Here is a 22,684-nt window from a genome sequence, read left to right on the forward strand (position 1 = left end):
TCTCCTCCATTTTCAGCAGCTCCACACAGAGGCCACCTTGCTGATCTTTGAGGGGCCCTATTTTCTCTCTAGTTACCCTTTTGTCCTTAATGTATTTATAAAATCACTTTGGATTCTCCCTAACCCTAGTTGCCAAAGCTATCTCATTTCCCCTTTTTTGCCCTTCTGATTTCCCTCTTAAGTATACTCCTACTGCCTTTATACTCTTCTAAGGATTCACTCGGTCTATCCTGTCTATACCTGACATATAGGTAAAAACAAGGACTGCAGATGCTGGAAACCAGAGTCTAGATTAGAGTAGTGCTGGAAAAGCACATCAGGTCAGGCAGCATCCGAGGATCAGGAAAATTTACGTTTCAGGCAAAAGCCCTTCCTTAAGCTGCTAGCCCTGCCCATCCCTGAGCCATGTCTCTGTAACTGCTATGATATTCCTGTCCCATGTTCCTAACCATGCCTGAATTCATCTGCATTCCCTGTTGGGCCCCTTGCATTGAAATAAATGCAGTTTAATTCTTTTAGTCCGACCTTGTCCATGCCTGCCCTGACTATTTGACTCGCTTTTGTTCTCAATTATACCAGTCTCAGCTCCTCCTGAGCAAATCCAGCAAATCTCCCAGCCGGTATATTAGTCTCCTTCCAATTTAGGTGCAATCCGTCCTTCTTGTACAGGTCACTTCTATCCCAAAAGAGATTCCAATGATCCAAAAGTGTGAATCCTTTTCCCATACACCAGCTCCTCAGCCATGCATTCATCCGCTCTATCCTCCTATTCCTGTCCTCTTTAAATAAAACGTAGATGAGACAATTTATTTAATTTTGGTTAGATTAAAAGTGAGAGAAATGGCTCTTAAGATTGCTAAAGAGGTTCCAGGATTTGCAAATGATTTCCACATTTGCCATGAAAGTTTAGAAAGACAAAGAAAGGCTATACTTTCAGACTTAGCAAATTGGGTCTAACCAGGGACAAAATGAAAGATGAACTTGTAATGGAGTTAGTCAAGTACTTAGGCATATCAGAGAAACAGACAAGTGCAGCAGAGTCAGAAAAACTTAAATTACAACTGAGGTAAATAGAGTTAGAAGATTAAGAAAGGAAAAGAATAGCCATGTGAGAAAAGAGTGATGAAAAAGAGAGGGAGGAAAAAGAGAGAGATAGAAGGTTCTTAGCTGAGCAAAAAGAGAGAAGAGAAAGGGGCAGAGAAGTTGAACTTCAGAAGTTGCAAATTAGTCAGGAAGGTCAAGTTAACAGGATGAAGATGAAGAGAGAAGGTAGTGACGTATACAAACATGTTAAAATATGATTTCAAGACACTGGTGTTGGACTTGGGTGTACAAGGTTAAAAATCACACAACAATTTATTTAATTTTGCTTCGATTAAAAGTGAGAGAAATGGCTCTTAAGATTGCTAAAGAGGTTCCAGGATTTGCAAATGATTTCCACATTTGCCAAGAATTAATCCAACAAGTTTACTTGGAGATACTAACTTTCGGAGCGCTGTTCCTTCATCAGGTGATTGAGGAGAATAATATTGTAAAAACCTTGATACCACACAAACTTGTCACGGTAGACGCTGCAAGACGTGTCAGAATGTCGACACGAATACCACTATTACACGTGGGGACACCTCCCAATATGTATGTGGCAGGTACTCACGTGATTCAGCCAACGCTGTCTATCTCATACGCTGCAGGCAAGGATTCCCTGCGGCATGGTACATTGGGGAGACCAAACAGAAACTACGGCAATGGATGAATGGACACCGCAGAACGATCAACAGACAGGAGTCTTCCTTCCCAGTTGGAGAACATTTCAGCGGTCCGGGACATTCGACCTTCAAGGTGACCATCCTCCAAGGCAGTTTTTGGAACAGACAACAACGAAAAGTGGCCAAGCAGAGGCTGAAGCCAAGCCATGGGGATGGCCTCAACCAGGACCTTGGGTTCATGTCACACTACAGGTGACCCCATTGCACTACACACACACACACACACACACACACACACACACACACAAACACAAACACCTACACACACTCAGACTCCCTTCTCGTACGCTCTCACACTCACCTTCTCACAGACTTAAACCCCTTTACACTCTCACACATACACACACCATCTCACAGACACTCATAACCACCACGCATCCCCCCCTCCCCCCCAAACACACACACAAACAAACACATACAAGTTTGTGGGGTGAATTTGTACTTGCAGAATTACATTTTACTTTGCTCAAAAACTGCATTAATCCATGTAAGGTTCTGTAAATCTGTTTTTTTAAGATTAAAATCAGTCTGACCATTGTGGCACAGACAGCCTCACAGGGAGCTAACACCTTCAATACACTGTCTGGGACGACATGACACCAATTATTAAAGTTCACTTGAGAATCTAACTTTTAAAAGAAGTTTTGCAATTTACATATGAAAGAACTGAAACCAACATAGTCATTTCTAAAAGATGGGAGACTTAACAAACAATCCAGGTCTTTTTCAATATATAATTTCAGTTACATCACACTGTAAACTTTTGCTTTAAATTGTGTCTTGCAATCTTATTCTCCACAACCACCTGATGAAGGAGCAGCGCTCTGAAACCCAGTGTTTCCAAATAAACCTGTTGGACTATAACCTGGTGTTGTGTGATTTATAACAATGTTAAAATAGTGCCACATTTTAATGAGAAAGATGTAGAAGCCATCGTGATTTTATTTGAAAAATTGGCTTGGCAGATGGAGTGGTCAGAGAACTTGGGCCTCATGCTAGTTCAGATGAAGTTGGTAGGCAGAGCTAGTGAGGTAGCTGCAGCGCTGTCACATGAGGGGTCAAGAGTTTATGCAGATGTCAAACAGGCTATTTTGACAGTTTATGTTTTGGTACCAGAAGTGGATAGACAGCGGTTCAGAAACAAAGAGCGAGCCAGGGGGTCAGACTTATGTTGAGCTCGAAAGAATTAAACATAGTAATTTCGATAAATGGGTGTGGGCCTTGAAAACAGATAAAACCTATGAGGCTCTAAGGGAGATTATTCTACTGGAGGAGTTTAAAAACTCACTTCCAGAGATGATAAGAATTCATGTGGATGAACAGAAAGTTCAAGAAGTGAGAAGAGCAGCACAGATAGCAGATGAAAATGCATTGATACATTAGACAAACATTAGCTTCTGGCAAGAATTTCAGCCTCTAAGGGATAGAAATTGAGAGAAGGGAGACCCTACACTATAAAACAAAAATTAGAGCACACTGGTAACAATTCACAACAGGTGAAAGAAGAAGCCCAAGAGGGTGAAAAGGAGGTGAAAGGCCTCAGGTGTTTCCACGGTGGTACAATGGGACACGTAAAGTCACTGTGCTGGTTGTTAAAGGAAGCACTGTGGGAAAGAATGTGGTAAAAGAGGCTAAATCAGTGGGATTAGTGAAGGTAGGAAAAGGAAATCCCAAGACAAGTCGAGGACAGGACAGTGCACAGCTAGGCAGGGGCTGAGTATTGAATTAATGCCTGATCTCTATAAAGACTTCACCTCTGTGGGTAGAGTTTACTCAGGAAGAATAGGGGAAGGAGGAAAAGAGGTTACAATTTTGAGAGATACAAGATCTAATCAGTCTCTAACAGTAAGAGTTGAACATATTTGCACTTTTTCTGACACATTACCAGAGAGAGTGGCAATTTGTGGAATAGATGGAAGGAAATTTTGTATTCCCCTATGTAAGATCAGGTTGGAGCAACTCAAGACTGGGGAAGTAACAATGCGGGTGATTGACAAAGTGTCAGTTCCAGGAATACAGTTTGTTCTTGGGAACGATTTAGCAGGATCCAAGGTGAGAGAGACACCCCTTGTTGTGGAGAAGCCAAAGGAAGACCAGAGAAATCTAGTAACAAGATCCCACAATCATAAATCTAAGCACAAAGCAAAAACTAAAGAGAAAAATGAAGGAGTTGAGATTAAGTTAGTAAACACCCTGTTTGATGTAATGGTGCAGGAAAGACCTGAACAGGAAAAGGGTCAGGCAGAAATGTTTAATGCTGAAAGGCTAATGGACTTGCAGCAGAAAAACGAGACAATAAATGATATATATACTGAGCATACTCAGAAAAGGAATCAGAATGTAACCCTGAGTGTTACTTTCTTAAAGACAGAATCCTAAGATGAAAATAGAGACCACAGCAGGCTAGTGCAGAGGAGAAACGGGCAGAAGTGCACCAGATTGTGTTGCCGGTAACATACAGACTGGAAGTGTTATGGGTAGCACATGTATTACCACCATCGTGCCTTTGCCAATATGATGGACAGCATGTTTTCTCAGAAGGTAGTGGTGAATCTATGAAATTCTTTACAACGGGGCTGTAGCAGCTAGATCATTAAGCATATTCAAAGCGGAGACAAATAGATTTTGAAATCAGAAAAGGGAGCTAACAGTTATGGGGAAAAGGCAGGAAAGTGGAGTTGAGGATCATCAGATCGGCCATGGTCTTGTTGATGGTGGAGTGGACTTGATGGACTGATTGGCATACTTTTACCATGTTTCATGCTCTTGCTGATAGATGTTGAGCTTTTACCACATTGGAGACTTAAGAGGCTACAAGAGTTGCCCCTGCAAATAACTTTCTAGACCATGGTTTACCTGAAATGCTGATATGATCAAAGCTAAAACTCTAGGATGGGAAGTTTTGCTAACGTAGACTAACTTCTAAATTTTATCCACCAGGACACTCAATGATACTTACCTACAATTAGTTTAAGTACAGAATGCAAATTTTTTTTATCATGTCCCCAAGACAACCATTGCATTTTTCCTTTATCCAACCAAACATTCTGCTCTTTGTCTCAATCACTGGTTAGAATGTGGGAGATGTTTTGCTACAAAAACTTTAAGACAGATACACAAAACAACTTTCCAACTGCTGATGCCATTTTGCCTGTGGCAGCACTGATTCCATCAATCCTTCATTCTGGGTAGTATATTGGGAGATGTGTGGACATACCAGCAAGTTGGGTTTCAGGAACAAATGGCTATGGCTGGGCAAAGATAGGCATATTATGGATTTGGACATTGGAAATTATTACACTGGAGAGGGTAGAAAGTTAAAGGTCCATCTGAAGAGTCCTACTCAACTGCAGTAAAGTAATAGAGCCTGTACTGAACTTTGGAGCTTGAGACTGTGCTGAACTCCACTTTTTGGGTCTTCTCAAACTTATCCCGCCTGTCAAGCAGACTGATTCACAGAGATAGTGCAATGGTTGAAACAGCTCGCGAAGAGATATAATCTGATGCCATCAGCAGATAGGTCAGAGTACCTCTTTGGCAACAGATGATGCTACCAAAGACCAGCATTTATATGGGAAAGAGAAAGGGCCATTTGGGACTCGAGGTGAGTGTTTAGGATGGAAAAAGATATTCTGGTTACACTGAGCGCACAACAATCCCCCTGATGTGTACATAGGAAATCTTTTGTAGGAGGATGACGTGGCTGATCACATCAATAGGTGACAAAAGCCAAGACTATAGACCTATTGAGGAGGTGTAACACACTATGATCACAGTCACACAGATGCTCTTCGTTAGTTCAAGTTTTGTCATCAATTGAACAATTGAAACATGTTGGCGGACAACAGTGACTGCTAGTTTTAGAATAAAGAAATGCAGATGTTTAACACTAAGGTACGTCAAATTTACTGTGGAGCTCCTTTTCTAAAAATCTGATTTGCAAAATCAGCACAGCTCAAATACATAACACTTAACTGAATTGAAATAAACCAATACTAAAGATATTTCAGTGAATAATGAACCTTGATAATTTTGAAGAATGTTCAGAATGCAGACACTTACCTCACTCATTGGAGGAATGGGAGTCCAACAGTTGGTATCGGAGTCATATTTCTCTCCTGAACTTAAAGTATTGTTGTCTAAACCCTGTCCACCCAGCACAAAGAGGAAGCCCTCTACAGAGAAGGAAAGAAACAGTATGTTTTTCTGAATGTGATCCTTTGTTTTTGGAAATAGCATTTTCATTGCATTGATTTCTTATTATCATAATTCTGTCAGTCAGAGACTTGGAATTGAACAGTTCAAGCCTTCATAATCTGCTTGAATAGTCCTTACACAAACTAGAAAGACTATCTTGAACTGCAAGAAAATTATATGGAAAACATCATAAAATCATAAAAAAAACGGAACAGCAGTAAGCCATTTGGCCTATTCATGCTCCACTGTTCAAATGTGTAATTTTTGATTGTGGCCTTACATCTCTTTTCCATCTCCATAATCCTTGCCTCAAATATCTATCCAACCGAGTCTTGAAAATATTCCATGACCTATTCACCACTGCTCTCTGGGGAAGAGAATTTTACAATGCAGCTGAGAGAAAATGTTACTCACCTTCATCTAAAATGGGAGCCTCCTGATTTTAAAACTAGTTCTAGACTCTCCCAGAAGGGCAAACACCTTGTCAAGTTCTCTCCGTATCTTATGTTCATTTCGATCACTTCTCATGTTTCTAAACTCAAATGTGTACAGGCCAAATCTTTCAACCCCTTAAAATCAGTAGAGTGATCCTTCTCTGAACTGCTTCAAATGCAATTACTAAGGAGACCAAAACTGCACATAGTATCCAGACACATCTTACCAAGACCTTGTACAACAGTAGCAAGACTTCACTTATTTTACACTTTATTCAATTTGTAATAGAGGCCAGCATTCCAGTTACCTTCTTAATTACTTGTTATAACTGCATGCTAGCTTTTGTGATTTATGTACCAAGACACCTAGATCTTTCTGTAACATACATTTTTGCAGTCACAATTTCAATAATAATTTGATTTTCCTTTTTACATGCCAAAGTAGGCAACCTACAATATACTTCATCTGGCATTTCCCCCATTTAACATATCTACATCCTTTCGCAAGTTCTCTTATATTCTCTTCAAAACTTGTTGTCCAACTTTTGTATCATCAGCATGTCCTTCATCCATACCAATAATACAGACTGTAAAGGATGGAGGCACCACTACAGATCCAAGTAACACTTCACTAATTACATAGTTTGCCGACATGTAAATGACTCATTGTTCATCTCCTGTTGGCTGGTCCAATTCTTTAAACATGCAAACCCAAAGCCTTTTTATCAAATGTCTTTGGAAATCCAAGCACACATACTGGTTGAAATGCAGGAAATGTAAACATTTTTCATACATTCTGTTTTCTACATCCTCAAAGAACCCAAAAACATTAATCAAACACTCTTTCCTTTTCAGAAAACCATGTTGGCACTGGTATATTACTTACCATTTTCTTTAAATCTTGCTGTTAAATTGTTGCTTCCTTTGGAACCACAAATTATATACAAGGTAGACAGGTAGACAAATGGTAAAACTGAATAGGAAAACTTTGCTTACAATACTCAACTCCACAGCTGGTTCTAGATTGGACCTAAGGTTTGGCAGCCCCCTCAAGGTCACCTGACCAGCTCTCAAAGGAGCAGCATATTGAACATGTAGTACACCCCTTACTCCTTTATTTTAAAATGCCCATTAACAAACATATATGCAACCATTATAACTGTAACACAAGCATTGGAGCTACCATGTATACATAGTCAGGAAAATACACCAAAAAAGGAAAAAACAAACTACCGTTCTGTATTCCACACTAAGGTGATCAGTCTCTCAGGGGGTGGAGACTCCGAGAAGACTGTCTCCCAATCTCGGGAAGCTTTTCTAGCGTACTCTCCTAGGCTTCAGGGAGCTTGAGTTGTTCCACACATATGTCCCTCTCTGACTGGCTGTTGTAGCCCTGTCTCACTGCCATTGTCATTCCGCTGTGTATGACCAACCCTGGTTTGGAGACCCCTTGTTCCATCTGGACTGGCTTCATATTCTGAAGGTCTTACCCTGCCGGTGAGGCGCAGTGACCAGATGGACCATATGTCTCCTCCATACCGTTTCATCCCTAGTCTATACCACATATCACAAAAAAATTCCTATTTGAGACACCAACACCGCCGGGGATCCATATTTTTCCCAGACATAGAATTCCAAGCCAACACCTTGAGTTTCCCACCCTTCCGGCCATCATGATTTCACTCTACCACCTCTGTGGCCTCTTTCAGTTGCAGCAAGTCAAACATGGTTCTCAGCTGGTGGTTGTACATTAAAGATACTGGCAAGCACTGGGTCACGCCAGTCCATGCTGAGGAACTTGTTGAGTGACTGCCCAAACAATCCTACCCCTTGTGAATCCTTTAAGGCCTACTTCAAGGTTTGTCCAAATCTCTCCACCTGGCCATTTGTTACAGGGCAAAATGGAGCCATCTCCGATTTTCCAGGCACCCTTCAAAAACTGTTGCGCCATAGCCATTGTCACTCATGACATTGTCACTCAGACCCTGACCTTGGCAAATATTTCATCCAGTTGCTCTATCATTGCTTCTCCTAATATTAATTTCATGACTGGCAACTTGGGCCATTTGGAGCAGGCATCCACGAACATTAATAGCATCTGTCCCTCTCCTGCTCCCAAAAAAAACTCAAGTGAATTTGATGCCTTGGTGTTAGAGGCCATGCACAGAGGTGAAGGAATGATAATGGTGGTGCCTTTCTTACTAATATGCAGGATTCACATTATCCCGCCTTCCTTCTTTCCCCCCCCCCCCCCCCCCACCCCCACCACCACCACCTCCAACCCCTTACCCAATCTGGAGGTTCACATTCAGCCTCCAAAAATGGGTCATGGCTATCTCCTTCATTCACACTATACTGGGATGCCCTTGTTCAGCATCTTCCCTGTTAATAGGAAAGGAATACAACTTTCATTCCCCACATTAAACACCATTCAATTCAGACAACTCCCAGCTCCTACAGTTAAGCACGTAATTCCAGATGATTTCCATGTCTGGTTTTTCCTCTCAGGCCTAAGTCCATCACTCGGCTCAAAACGGAGTCATTCTGAGTTGTGTTCCGCACCGGATTTCCTGACACTGGCATCTTGTCATCCTGGGAAAAGTGCATCATTTTCAGTTTCCAACTGGAAACATCTTCATTCCCTGGTGGTGGCAGTCTTGACGGGGCATCTGCATTATCATGCTTCTCTGCCTGTTGATATTTGATTGCGTGTGAATAGGCTGACAGTGCCAGTGCCCATCTCTGGAGGCATGCTGCTGCATTCTTGGTATCTCCATGTATGGGCCAAAAAAATGGAAGTTGGGGGCTTATAGTTGGTCAGTAGCATGAAATGCCTGCTATAAACAAACTTAAATGTGGGACATGGTGCTCAGTTCTTCCTTTTCGACTTGAGAATATATTTGTCCTTCATTTTTGTTAGTGACCTCAATGTAAACATGATGGGCCTTTCCAACTGATTCGGTAAGAGGTGCAAAAGTACATTGTTAACTGTACAAGGTGTGGCGTCACATGCTAACATGCCAGTGGCAAATTTGGGTCGAAATGTATTAACACTTCCTACCTTCCGGTAAGCCACCTCACGTGCCTGGGTCCATTTCCAGGGCCACCTTTTTGTCAACAACCAACGCAGGGGTTTTAGCAAAGTTGCCAGATCAAAAATGAACTTGCCACAGTAATTTACAGAAATTGAGGTTGAACTGAGGCATGGTTAATAGGCTGGCGGACTCGATCATGAGTTTGCAAGAAATCCTGGACGAGTACAAAGATGTCTTCAAAAGAACACTGGTGGAAATGAAAGTAGTCAAAATTGAATTACGGCTCAAGCCAGAGCCTTGTCCTAAGAATCTGAAGGCTTGTTCATCATTCGGTATTCGGTCTCATGGAGAGGCAGAACTGGAATGATTTGTGAATCTGGGAGTGTTGGAACCAGTAACCACCAGTGAATGGGCCACTCCCTAGTCACCCTTTTGTCCTTAATGTATTTGTAAAAACTCTTGGGGTTCTCATTAATTCTATTGCCCTCCTAATTTCCGTCTCAAGTATACTCCTACTGCTTTTATGCTCTTCCAAGGATTCACTCGATCTATCCTATCTATACCTTCTGCCCAGAAGCGCTGCCTCGTGCTCCCACAAGGAGGTTGAACAGTTCATCCACTTTACTAACACCTTCCACCCCGACCTCAAATTTACCTGGATCATCTCAGACTTCTCCCTCCCCTTCCTAGACCTCTCCATTTCTATCTCGGGCGACCGAATCAACACAGACATTTACTATAAACTGACTGACTCCCACAGCTACCTAGACTACACCTCCTCCCACCCTGCCCCTGTAAAAACGCCATCACATATTCCCAATTCCTTCATCTCCCGCATCTGCTCCCAGGGGGACCAGTTCCAATACTGAACAATCCATATGGTCTCTTTCTTCAAAGTCCGCAATTTCCCCCCAGATGTGGTCGACGATGCTCTCCACCGCATCTCCTCCACTTCCCGCTCCTCCGCCCTTGAGCCCCGCCCCTCCAATCGCCACCAGGACAACCCCACTGGTCCTCACCTACCACCCCACCAACCTCATATACATCGTATCATCCGTCGTCATTTCTGCCACCTCCAAACGTACCTCACCACCAGAGATATATATCCCTCCCCTCCCCTCCCCTATCAGCGTTCCAAAAAGACCACTCCCTCCGTAACTCTCTCGTCAGGTCCACACCCCCCACCAACCCAACCTCCACTCCTGGCACCTTCCCCTGCAACTGCAAGAAATGCAAAACTTGCCCCGACACCTCCCCCCTTACTTCCCTCCAAGGCCCCAAGGGATCTATCCATATCCGCCACAAATTCACATGCACCTCCACACACATCATTTACTGCATCTGCTGCACCCAATGTGGCCTCCTCTATAGTGGGGAGACAGGCCGCCTACTTGCGGAACGTTTCAGAGAACACCTCTGGGACACACGGACCAACTAACCCAACCATCCCGTGGCTCAACACTTCAACTCCCCCTCCCACTCCCACTCCACCAAGGACATGCAGGTCCTTGGACTTCTCCATCGCCAGACCGTAGTAACACGACGGCTGGAGGAAGAGCGCCTCATCTTCCGCCTAGGAACCCTCCAACCACAAGGGATGAACTCAGACTTCTCCAGTTTCCTCATTTCCCCTCCCTCCACCTTGTCTCAGTCCCAACCCTCGAACTCAGCACCACCTTCCTAACCTGCAATCTTCTTCCTGACCTCTCCGCCCCCACCCCCACTCCGGCCAATCACCCTCACCTTAACCTCCTTCCACCTATCGCATTTTCAATGCCCCTCCCCCAAGTCTCTCCTTCCTACCTTTTATCTTAGCCTGCTTGGCACACTTTCCTCACTCCTGAAGGAGGGGTCAGGCCCGAAATATCGATTCTCCTGCTCCTTGGATGCTGCCTGACCTGCTGCACTTTTCCAACAACACATTTTCAGCTGTGATCTCCAGCATCTGCAGTCCTCACTTTCTCCTATATCTTACATATGCTTCCTTCTTTTTAACGAAACCCTCAATTTCTTTAGTCATCCAGCATCCCCTACACCTACCAGCCTTTCCTTTCACCCTAACAGGAATATACTTTCTCTGGATTCTTGTTATCTCATTTCTGAAGGCTTCCCATTTTCCAGCCATCCCTTTACTTGCCAACATCTGCCCCCAATCAGCTTTTGAAAGTTCTTGCCTGATACCGTCAAAATTGGCCTTTCTCCAATTTAGAACTTCAACTTTTAGATCTGGTCTATCCTTTTCGATCATTATTTTAAATCTAATAGAATTATGGTCACTGGCCCCAAAGTGCTCTCCCACTGATACCTCAGTCACCTGCCCTGCCTATTTCCCAAGAGTAGGTCAAGTTTTGCACCTTCTCTAGTAGGTACATCCACATACTGAATCAGAAAATTGTCTTGTACACACTTAAATTCCTCTCCATCTAAGACCTTCACACTATGGCAGTCCCAGTTTATGTTTGGAAAGTTAAAATCCCCTATCATAACCACTCTATTATTCTTACAGATAGCGGAGATCTCCTTACAAGTTTGTTTCTCAATTTCCCTTTGACTATAATACAATCCCAATAAGGTTACCATCCCTTTCTTATTTCTCAGTTCTACCCAAATAACTTCCCTGGATGTATTTCTGGGAATATCCTTCTCAGCAAAGCTGTAATGCTATCCCTTATCAAAAATGCCACCCCGCTCCCCCCTCCTCCTTTCTTGCCTCTCTTTACTTTGGGAAGAATCCAGAAACAATCAGCTTCATCCCATATCGACAAGACGTTTAACCAAACCCTGCTGACTCTAGGCCTCCCACAGACCCAGCTAATTCCCTGCCTACTCTCTGGACAGCAGCATCCACTTCATGCCTCATTATAGGATTATTTCTTTCTGAATCCCCTTCTCTTGTTTAGGTTCTACCTGGCAATTTCGGGCAATATGACAAACTCACTTATACCTGTGTCACTGGGCATCTTGAGTCCTACTTCTCATGGCCATTCTAGCCACATTGTTGATACTGCACTTTACTGAATTTCCACTACTTAATGCACTCAGGCGTTGACAGCTGAGTTGCTTTGCTGGCAGTCAACTCCATCAAATAGCAATGTCAAAAGACAATCAATGTTGAAATCCAAGTCTCTCCTTGTTATTAGCTTCCATTGGATGACTTCACGTTGGAAGCCACAAACCAAACTGTCCTGCATGGCATCTTAGAGAAACCCACTCAATTTGCAACGTTCCGCTAATCTCTAATGTGGCCATGAATTGGGTGATGGACTCTCCCCCTCATGTTGAACCCATTTGTAAAAATGGAAATGTTCTGTGAATATCAGCAATTTGGGTACAAAGTAACTTTCTAACACTTCGCATAGTTCTTGGAATGTCTTCTATCCGGGTTTCTCTGGTTGCAACAGACTTCTTAGAATTGTGAACATCTTGCACCCAATGCTCCATTAAAAAAAAGTAACATGATGTCCTCAGCCATCTTGTTCACATTTACAAACAAATTAATGCTTCTATGAATGAAGTCCAATTTTCTGGTTCATCAAAGATTCCCCTTCCCCCAATTAGCCCGCCATTTTGTTTTCCTGCCATTCAATCTAGTAACCATTTTCAGTCCAAGTCCCTTAAGTGAACACTCCTGTATCAGCCGCTACCTCACTGGCTGTGCCAGCATACCATTCCTCCCTGATGCATACTCTCTTCTTTAGCGGTTGGCCCAATAGCCGCTCTCTGCCCCCTGCCAGTCTCCTAGCTTCTTTACTGAAGCTGATTGCAGTCGGAGTCCCCTTGTGACTGATTCCCTTGATGTTACTTCTTTGCCATTTCCAAAGTCCAGGCGATTTGACCTCTGGACACAAAAAGAACAATGCATGCACACAGTTTGTGTCCCAATCACACTCTTGTCACCAGTTGTTTTCTCAGTGCATCCTTTGGAACCAGGAATTATATACCAGGTGGACAAATGGCAAAGCTGAACAGGAATGCTTTATTTATGATGGCTGTGCCTCCACAGTCGGTTCCAGACTGGACCCAACCTCCACCCCTTCTGGGTCACCTGACCAGCTTTGTTAACAGAGCAGAACCCACAACTACACACATAACACTTGCTACAATCATATTAAGAATGGTTCCTAGCATTTTTTTTGATGGAAGATCTTACGCTAAATGATCTATAGTACTTCTGTCTTCTTTCTTGAACAGGTACGTTACTTGTACACTTTTTAAATCTATTTGGAACTTTCCAGCCTCTAGGGAACTTTGGTAGATGACAAAAAAATGCATCCATTATCAGGGGACCAGTGTACAAATCTTAGCTTAAAAGGTTCATTTTAAAAAGAAATTATTTAAACCTCTGTTGAAGATTTAGCAGGGATTGCTATTTATTTCACTTTCATTAATGTAAATTTCACATATTACATTTTTCAACTGAAAGGCCTAATGAAATCCCTGTCCAGAAATGAGGAAATTACTGGACCTGAAACCAGCCAAAACCACCTTTCCAGAGAGCACAAAAAAAAACGACATTATGTTGACTTACATGGTTCAACTATTGGCAAGACTACAACAGCAGTTTTGACAGCATGCAACAATGGTCCAGCCAAGTTTCAGACTATGCAGTAGTTGCTTAGAGCTACTAACAGTTTTATAAAGTGGTTTCAAGGAGTATTGATGGGTGTTCAAATCAACTGTTTCAAACCCTACACACTTGTCACACGTGTTAGATGATAATCTCTGAAAGTGCCTGAAGATGGAGTTTCTTTTGGCTCACAGCAAGGAAAAATCCGAATTTATTGTTGTAGCTTTAAGCAAGAGCTTACAGATAAATTGTGCTGCACTAAAATAATAGAAATCACACCTGATTTCACAGGAAATTCAGCAAGCTTATCAGCAGCAATCAGGATTGAATGTATATATTTTTGTTTATTGCTTAATCATCTACCTATTTAATTGCTTTCAAGCAAAATCAATAGATTGCAAACATTTTGCGCAGGCAGTACAATTTTGTAAGTACTTACTTCAAGAATTACACTGAAAATAATTATGGTGGCAGGCATATCACACAGTGAATATCTTAAAAAGTTTATTCATAAGTAAACACCTGCATATAGTGCACGCTATGCCAGATGAAATCCCATATTTGGCAATTTCCGATGGCAAACGGTAAGGGTACCACATTCTTACCTGCTGACAATATTCCATGGTTAATGCGTGGAATGCTCATTGGGGCCAATTCTATCCAAAGTTGTCTGTTACGGTCATATAATGGACACATGCACCGCATGACAGCCGTAGGCTTTCGTGTACTAACAAATAACAAAATACCAATCAATAGGTGTATATATTTTTACTGTCAGAATTTGTTTTAAACAAAGGCAATCCATGTTCTAACAAGCCTTGTCTGAAACAATGGTGAAAGCAGAATATGCAACACTATTAATAGAGAAGTAGATGAATATTTGAAAAATATTTTAAAAATTGAACAGTACAAGAAAGGGGATAAAACATACAATTCTTTCAGAGTAGTCATTCCATAATGAATCAATAGCCTATTTGGGAACTGTAAAATTCTATAATTCCTCAATTGCTTGAAATATGATATTCTTGGCTAACTGTTCTATGGTGCCCATTTTTAGTAAATAATTCAAAATATTGATTCTTGCTAATTTCCTCTTCTGACTTTGCTCTTTGTAATATACTAGGTCATTTTTTAAAAATGGTGGGTGTGTAATTATTCCCCTTATTTCTGTTTTGCTAAACAGTGCCCTCTGCTTTATCACACGGGACATAAAGTAGAGAGGTTGAACTTGTACATGACACTTGTTGAACCTCAGCTGCAGCATTGTGTATGGTTGCCAGCACTACATTAAAGGAAAGATGTGAACACACTGGAGAGAGGCTATTAAAATGGTTAACATGACTGGTTCCAGGGATGAGAAACTTCAGTGATGGTGAAGAAGGCATTTGACATCCTTGCTTTCTTCAATCAGAGCAGTGAATACCAGGCTTTGGGACATGATGACACAGGTGTACAAGGCATTGGTGAGGCAACCTTTGAACTACTGCTTAGCAATCTGGTCACCCTGCTATAGGAAGGAAGGTATTAAAGTGGAAAGGGTGCAGAAATTATTTACAAGGGTGTTACTAAGACTAAAAGGTTTAAGTTATAAGGAGAGGCTGAATGAGCTGGGACTCTTTTCCTTCAGCATAAGAAGCTCAGGGGCAACCTAGTCGAGGTTTATAAAATCATGAGGTGCATAGATAAGATGAATAGCCAAGATCTTTTCCCCAGCAAAGGGGAGTCCAAAATTAGAGGGCATAGGTTTAAGGTGATAGAAGGACATGAACACTTCGGGCTGAAGGGCCTGTTTCCAGACTGTATGACATTCTTCTGTGAGAGGGTGACTGCCAGAGGATATGGTCCAATATGGACATGGTCAACAACATAGGAAGGATGCGAGATGCGGGCTAGTTAGTAAGAATTTAGGAAGCTTGGCATAAAACTAACAAGCAGCACCTGAAAAGTTGCGATTTATGAATAAATCCTAATGACATATATAAATCAGTACATACATTGGAGGAAAAGGAAGAAGAATGGAGGAAAGGAAGCTCAAATGATGATGTGGGGGGTGCGGGGGGGGGGGGAAGAGAGGGCTTTGGGACTGTGGATTGGCTTTGGTGGGAGATTGCACATGAACAGAGCAAGTCCTTTGTGGGGTGTTTGCTCGTATTTGGGGGTGGCAGGGTGACTTTAATCCAACTTGGCAGGTATATGAGAACAAAGAGAACACATAAGGGAATACCACCAGGGTTGACAAAATACTAGGAGAGACAAGTAGGATTAGAGTAGAGAATAGTAGGCTAATAGGTGAACTTGCAGAAAGGAAGAAATGAATGCAGTTTAAATCAGGCTTACACAGTATATATGTGAATGCAGATTATAGGGAAAAAAAACACTTGCAGATTACTATCTGGAATTAGGATGTTGAGTTACAACAAAGACATGAGTCAAGGAAAGGTAAGACTGGTCTTGGTTATGTTATATGAATGTAATGGAATAGATAAGATAGGAATAGGGAAAAAAAGGGACAAAATTGATCAAGACGACATTGTCATCCTACAAAGCAAGGACGTCGTAGAAGTTTCAACGAAGATTTAAAGTGTTTTAGGAGAGCTAGAAGTTGGACAGAAGATGATCAAGAAGTGATCTCGTAGGGATTTTCAAAATCAGGTGGGGACTACTTTGCATAGTTAGGGAGAGACTGGCCCCTCTCATGAAAGGATCAAGAGCGCTATGACTTTATAAGAACGAGAGAGTTTAGGGTAATTTGTAAAAGCAGATGTGAAGTGAGAAAAAACTTTTCTCATACAGCAAGTAGTTAGAAACTGGAAAAGGGCATTCGGTGATTATTTATATGGAAACCATTTTCAGGGTTATAGGGAAAATCAAAAGAATAACCCAAGATCATAATGCTGGTTCAGAAAGCTGGTGCAGATATGATGATCCAAATCGCCACCTTCTGCAATGTAATAATTCTATGATGTTTAAAGTGCACCTTATACAACTTATTATTACATCATTACATTTAAATAAATAAATGTCTTTGGCAACTGCAAAACTGAGAGGAAGGGACGCAGGGTAACAAAAATGTTTGAAAATTACACAATAAGACACTTCACCTTTGCCACAACGTAGGCTGTTATTTTCAGCCGAACGGGCTGGACTCACCTCCTTTCTTCACCTCCCACTGTCACTATACATTCAGAATACCCTCTAGGTTTGAAGGTAGCTAGCTGAGCCTCTCCTTCTCTTTGGCTGAGAGGAATATTGGTACACTCCTTGACAATTTCTCGTACCACAGGTTCATTCAACATTTGCTCTCTCAGATAACTCGGATCCAGACCATTGACCCAAACCATAGACATCACATCCTTCATGTGAACCTAAAATAATTAGATATTTAATTACAAAAACATACAAGTTACTAATTGTCTGTAAATTCCCAATTTTTAACAAAGAAATTTTGCTCTTATTTCAGTAAAATTAAAACAAGGTCAATATTTAGTCATTAAGTTGTACTCAGCACCTTTCAAGTACAAAAAACAAGCATGGACTTGGGAACAACCAATGACTAGAACGATGTAACAAGAGAAAGAACTTGTCAGAATCTGGAAAAAAAAGCAAAGTAAACCAAGTGAAGATTTGGATGGAGGCTTGCTCGCTGAGCTGGAAAGTTTGTTTTCAGATGTTTCGTCAACATACTAGGTAACAGCATCAGTGAGCACTGGTGGTATGGCCCACTTTCTATTTATATGTTTTATTAAGTGAAGATATCCAAAATTCTTGGGAGGCAGCTGGGTGTCTAAAACACACTACATTTAAGTATCTCCAGTTCAAACTACCAATGCAAACCTCTGGGTTTCAATCTAACCAATATTCAGCGCACTCTATCTAGAGGGACACATGACACAATGTTCAGGTGCAGATAAGTAGACCAGCATTGCAGACTCCATCAGGGCAATGGTCTGCAGGATTACCTGGAGCTGGTTAAAAAGCCTCAAATGACAAGTTGAGGTTCTGTTAGTGATCTGTGCTGTTTATTTACCCTAACTACATTTACTGCTCATTGTAATGTAAATATATGGGCCTAAAAATGGATACAGACTGCTTTGCAGTTTAAATTGGAGACTAATAGTTAATGGAGAAAGATAACCCAATGTGTTCTGGGGTGTTCTAAGATTTGGGTTGATTTAGTTCCAATATATTCTTTGCTAGATCACCTTGATCCCAAAATGATGCTATCTATCTTGGTTTGAAGAGGTAATATTGGCTTTGGGACAGACGTAGAAAAAAACAGATACAGGTGGTAGGCAGAAATGGGGAATCATTTCACATCTCTAAAGCAACATTCCAACTACTTCTATAAACAATGTAGTTATTCACTTGTCTGCAATGACAAAATAATTCAGAAGCAAGAAAACCAGCTTAGAAATTAATGAACAATTTATTAATGTTATGCGTATGCATGTAGTTAGCAACCAAAAATAAAATCCTGCTCATCAATAATGTGCTGGTTAACATATAAAGAAAACCGCTTGAGAAAGGGAATAGGCAGCTTACAGCTATATCTTAGTATAAGTCGCCACCTTCTGTCCAGGACAGGGAATAGCTATGACTAGAGATACAAAAACAGTACAGCACAAACCAGACAATGTCTTTTAACATATTTTTGCTGAGATTATCTAAGGTTGGAAGTGAATTTTTGACTCAAATCAACACATAGAAGTAAAGTTAATTTTTCATAGTTACTGTGTAACTGTCCCTTTATCACAGAATCATCTTCATGGAGTCTGGACTCAATTAAAACAGATATTGCATATACCACATTCAAGTTTCAAATTAACTTGAATTTTAAATTAAAACCTACAAATACACGTCAGTTATTGTAAATTGCTAAAGCTGGATGTCACAAAATAGAATTAAGGAACTATATAGATCACCAACATTTTCATATTTGGAACAAGTACACTTCTACTCAGAGTACAAAATTCAAGTGTGATGTATTTTTGATATTTAGTATCATTTTGTAATATCATGCTAGCTAGGAAATGTATTGCTAACATAATTATTTGTAATACATTGCTGGTTACTTTAAGTAATCATGTGGATATATGTTAAACTGTCAGTATCACAGACCTAGCAAGAGCTTGTCTGGTGGTAACTAAACAGAAATAGTCAGTAAGTTCTTGTGCTACCAAGTACCATGAAGTTGATATCCCTTCACTATATCCCATCTCTGTACTAAATTCCTCATCCTGGTATGTGTGTGCATGCATGAATGTGGGAGTTTGAAATAATCAGCATGGGGACTGCTCACCAGCCTATTCAGTGCTCCAGTTGGGAAGGTTACAGAGTGATGCAGCTGGAAATAGCGCATAGCAGTCTTCATGATGGAAGAAAGGGAAAAGGGTTTAAAGACTGAAGCACATTTTATGCCAGACTTAATCAGCAATATTTAAACCCATCCAATTTTAAAGATAGCTCCTGTGAATGCCACAAAGCTGAATTTCTGTATTTTGTTTTTGAAATAATGCACAATATAAGAAAAGTTGTCATCACTGCTACTATTGGACAATATTGATTTGCTTACTTGAAATGATAATTTGAATACAACTAATGCCTGAACAAGCTTTGAAGAAATATTTGGTCATAGAGAGGGGTGGAATGTTGCTCTTCCCAAAACAAGTGAAGTACTATTTTGAGATTCTGAGGAAGGGCCATTCTACCCAAAATGTAAACTCTGATTTCTCTCCACAGATGCTGCCAAATCTGCTGAGGTTTTCCAGCAATTTGTGTTTTTCAGGTTTTTGAATAAATCTCCTCAACTAGGCTATCGCTCCAGTGCAGTCCTGAGGAAGCAATGCACTGTCAGAGGGGTTGTCTTTCAGTTGGGTAATTAAAGATCTGGTTGCATCAGTCTGCTGACTCAGACAGATGACTATTTCCCTGGTCTTCAAAAGAGTACCTTGGAGACTTTGACATCTAAGTCCTGGCCAATATTTATCCCTCAGTTACAAATAACAGATTACCTGGTCACTGTCACAGTGCTGTTCACAGGAGCTTGCTTTCTGCAAATGGGAGGCTGCCACATTTTCTATTTTACAACATTGCAAAAGTATTTCATTGGTCCATCTTGAGATTGTGAAAGGCATGATAAAAATGCAAGATTTCATCTTTGCCTATTCCTTATTAGAAACACAGAAAACAGGTGTGGAAGTAGGCTGTGCAGCCCATTGAACCAACCTTGCAGTTCAACATGCAGATGGCTGATCCTGTCATCAAATGCCACAATCCAGCTATCTCCCCATTTCTCTCCACACTTTTATCCTCGAGAAAAGATTTATCTCTTTCTTAAATAGATTAGGCACCTTGGCTTGACAGCCTACAGAAGTAGAAAATTCTGCAGGTTTACCAGTCTCTGAATGAACAGCTTTCTTCGCATTGCTGTCCAAAATGGCTTACCATATATCCTGAGAGTGTGACCTTTTGTTCTGGACCAGCCTCAATTCTTCTTACAATGAAGATCAACATGTCTTTTGTCTTTGTAATTGTTTGCTGCACCTGTATGCTAATTTGCAGTGACCGATGTAAAAGGACACACAGATCCTTTTGTACATCAACATTTCCTAATCCATCATTAAACAAACTCTGCTATAATGTTTTTCTTACCTACATTGACAACATCACACTTCTCCATGTTATACAGCCATACATGCGCCTACTCAACTTGCCTTGAAACCTCTTTATATTTCCATCACCTACAATTCCACCAACTTTTGGTGTCATCAGCAATCTTAGAAATATTACATTTGATTTCCCCCATCCACATTATTTGGTTTCCTTAAAGCCCTCAGGTTTAAATAAACTCAATGACTGAATGTGCACTGCATCGACAACCACTCTCTGCCTTCTGTCAGCCAATCAATTCTGAATCCACACAGCCAAATCTCCCTGTATCCCATACCTTCTGACTTTATGAATGAGTCTACCACAGGGAACCTTATCAAATGCCTTGCTGAAGTCCACATACACCACATCCACTGCTCGACCTTCATCAACCTGTCTTGTCACCTCAAAGAACTCAATAAGATTTGTAAGGCATGACCTGCCCCTCACAAAGCAATGCAGAGTGCCTTTAATCATGCTATGCTTTTCCAAATAGTCATAAATCTTATCCTTCAGAATCCTTTCCAAAACCTTGCTGACCACAGATGTAAGACTGACGTGTCTATAATTGCGAAGGATTTCTCTATTATCTTTCTTGAAAAGAGGAAAAACATTCGCATCCCTCCAAACCTCTAGTATGACTCCAGTGGAGAGTGAGGAACCAAAGATCTTCGCCAGCAGCTTAGCAATCGACTTTCTCACTTCCCAGAGCAGCCTAGGATAAATCTGGTCTAACCCTGAGGATTTACGAATCTTATATTTGCCAAAATTACCAGCACATCACTTCATCAATCGTGATCTGTACAAGCCTATTTCCCAGCTCCTCAAAGTCCTCATTCACAACAGGATCCCTTTCCTTAGTGAAAACCGAAGCAAAAAAATTCATTTAGGGCATCCCCTGTCCGCTCAGACACCAGGCACGAGTTCCCCTTTGCTATCACTGACCAGCCCTACCTTCTCCCTGATCATTCTCTTAATCCTCGTGTAGAAGTAAAATTCCTTTGGGTTCTCCCTAATATTTCCTGCCAAGTCTTTGTCATGCCCCCTTCTGCCTCTCCTCAGTCCATTTTTGAGCTCCTTTCTAGCAAGCCTGTAATTGTCTAAAGCCTTGCTTCCTCCACCTTACGTAAGCTGCCTTCTTCCTTTCGACAAGAAGCTCCTCTGTTCTCATCATCCAAGGCTCCTTAATCTTACGCCTTCTTGTCTGTCTCAGAGGAACAAATTTATGCATCACTCGCAACAACTGCTCCTTAAACACAGTCTCCACATGCCTGTTGTGCCCTTTCTGTGGAATTGCTCCAAATCTGTACTTCCCAACTCCCATCTGATCGCATCATTATTTCCTTTTCCCCAAAGTCCCCCATTTTGCGTTGCATTTCATCTTATCTAATGCCTTATGCTACATCCTCTTGCTTTCTTTATCTATTTATTAGTTAAAGCTACAAAATGCTCAAGTACATTTGACAAAAAGGATTTCCTTTATAAAGCATGATTAGTCAGAGTCAACATGATTTTATGATTTGCCTTGTTACCATGTCCTCAAAAGTGGATTGTAGCTGTATTTTCTGGCTGTCATCCCCTCGGCCTTTGTTCTTTTTTGAATAGTGATGTTAAATTTAATCTACTGTGAGGGATGGAGAATTTAACAAATTTTGGAAGATCACAACCAATATAGTGGACTAGCTCTGCAGTTAATTCAATCCAAAGGGTCTGTCAGCTTTCAGTTCCATTAATTTGGTCTTGTTTGAAGAAGTTAAATTCCTTATTTTCATTTGACCCTTGGCAGCCAATACGTTTACTAACTTTGTTGTTTCTTTAACGTAAAGTCAGATGAAGTACTCATTTAATATTGCTACGATTTTCTTATTCTTCATTTTAATTTCAAGCCTCAACTTCCAGGAAATTCACATTTACTTTTGCTATTCTCTTCTTTTTTACGTAACTACAGATCCTCTCTTTACTAGCTTAATTCCTCTTTGTCACTGTAGCTTTCTATTATTTGTCCTCACTAAGTAGGGAATGTTGGCATGCAGGATT

At 41.1% G+C, this 22,684-nt stretch overlaps 1 protein-coding gene across 1 annotated transcript in view; it reads right to left on the bottom strand.

The window, feature by feature from the left end:
- Nucleotides 1–22,684, bottom strand: part of gan (gigaxonin) — a 109,832-nt gene that overhangs the window by 61,535 nt on the left and 25,613 nt on the right. The window contains exons 4-6 of the mRNA XM_060837616.1: nt 17,150–17,364; nt 14,605–14,726; nt 5,829–5,941 (exon numbers count right to left, since the gene is read on the bottom strand). Of these exons, the coding sequence (XP_060693599.1) occupies nt 5,829–5,941; nt 14,605–14,726; nt 17,150–17,364 (450 nt within the window). The remainder of the gene's footprint in view (nt 1–5,828; nt 5,942–14,604; nt 14,727–17,149; nt 17,365–22,684) is intronic.

The sequence above is a fragment of the Hemiscyllium ocellatum genome, chromosome 17 (assembly GCF_020745735.1).
Source record: "Hemiscyllium ocellatum isolate sHemOce1 chromosome 17, sHemOce1.pat.X.cur, whole genome shotgun sequence".
In the NCBI taxonomy this organism is placed as follows: Eukaryota; Metazoa; Chordata; class Chondrichthyes; order Orectolobiformes; family Hemiscylliidae; genus Hemiscyllium; species Hemiscyllium ocellatum.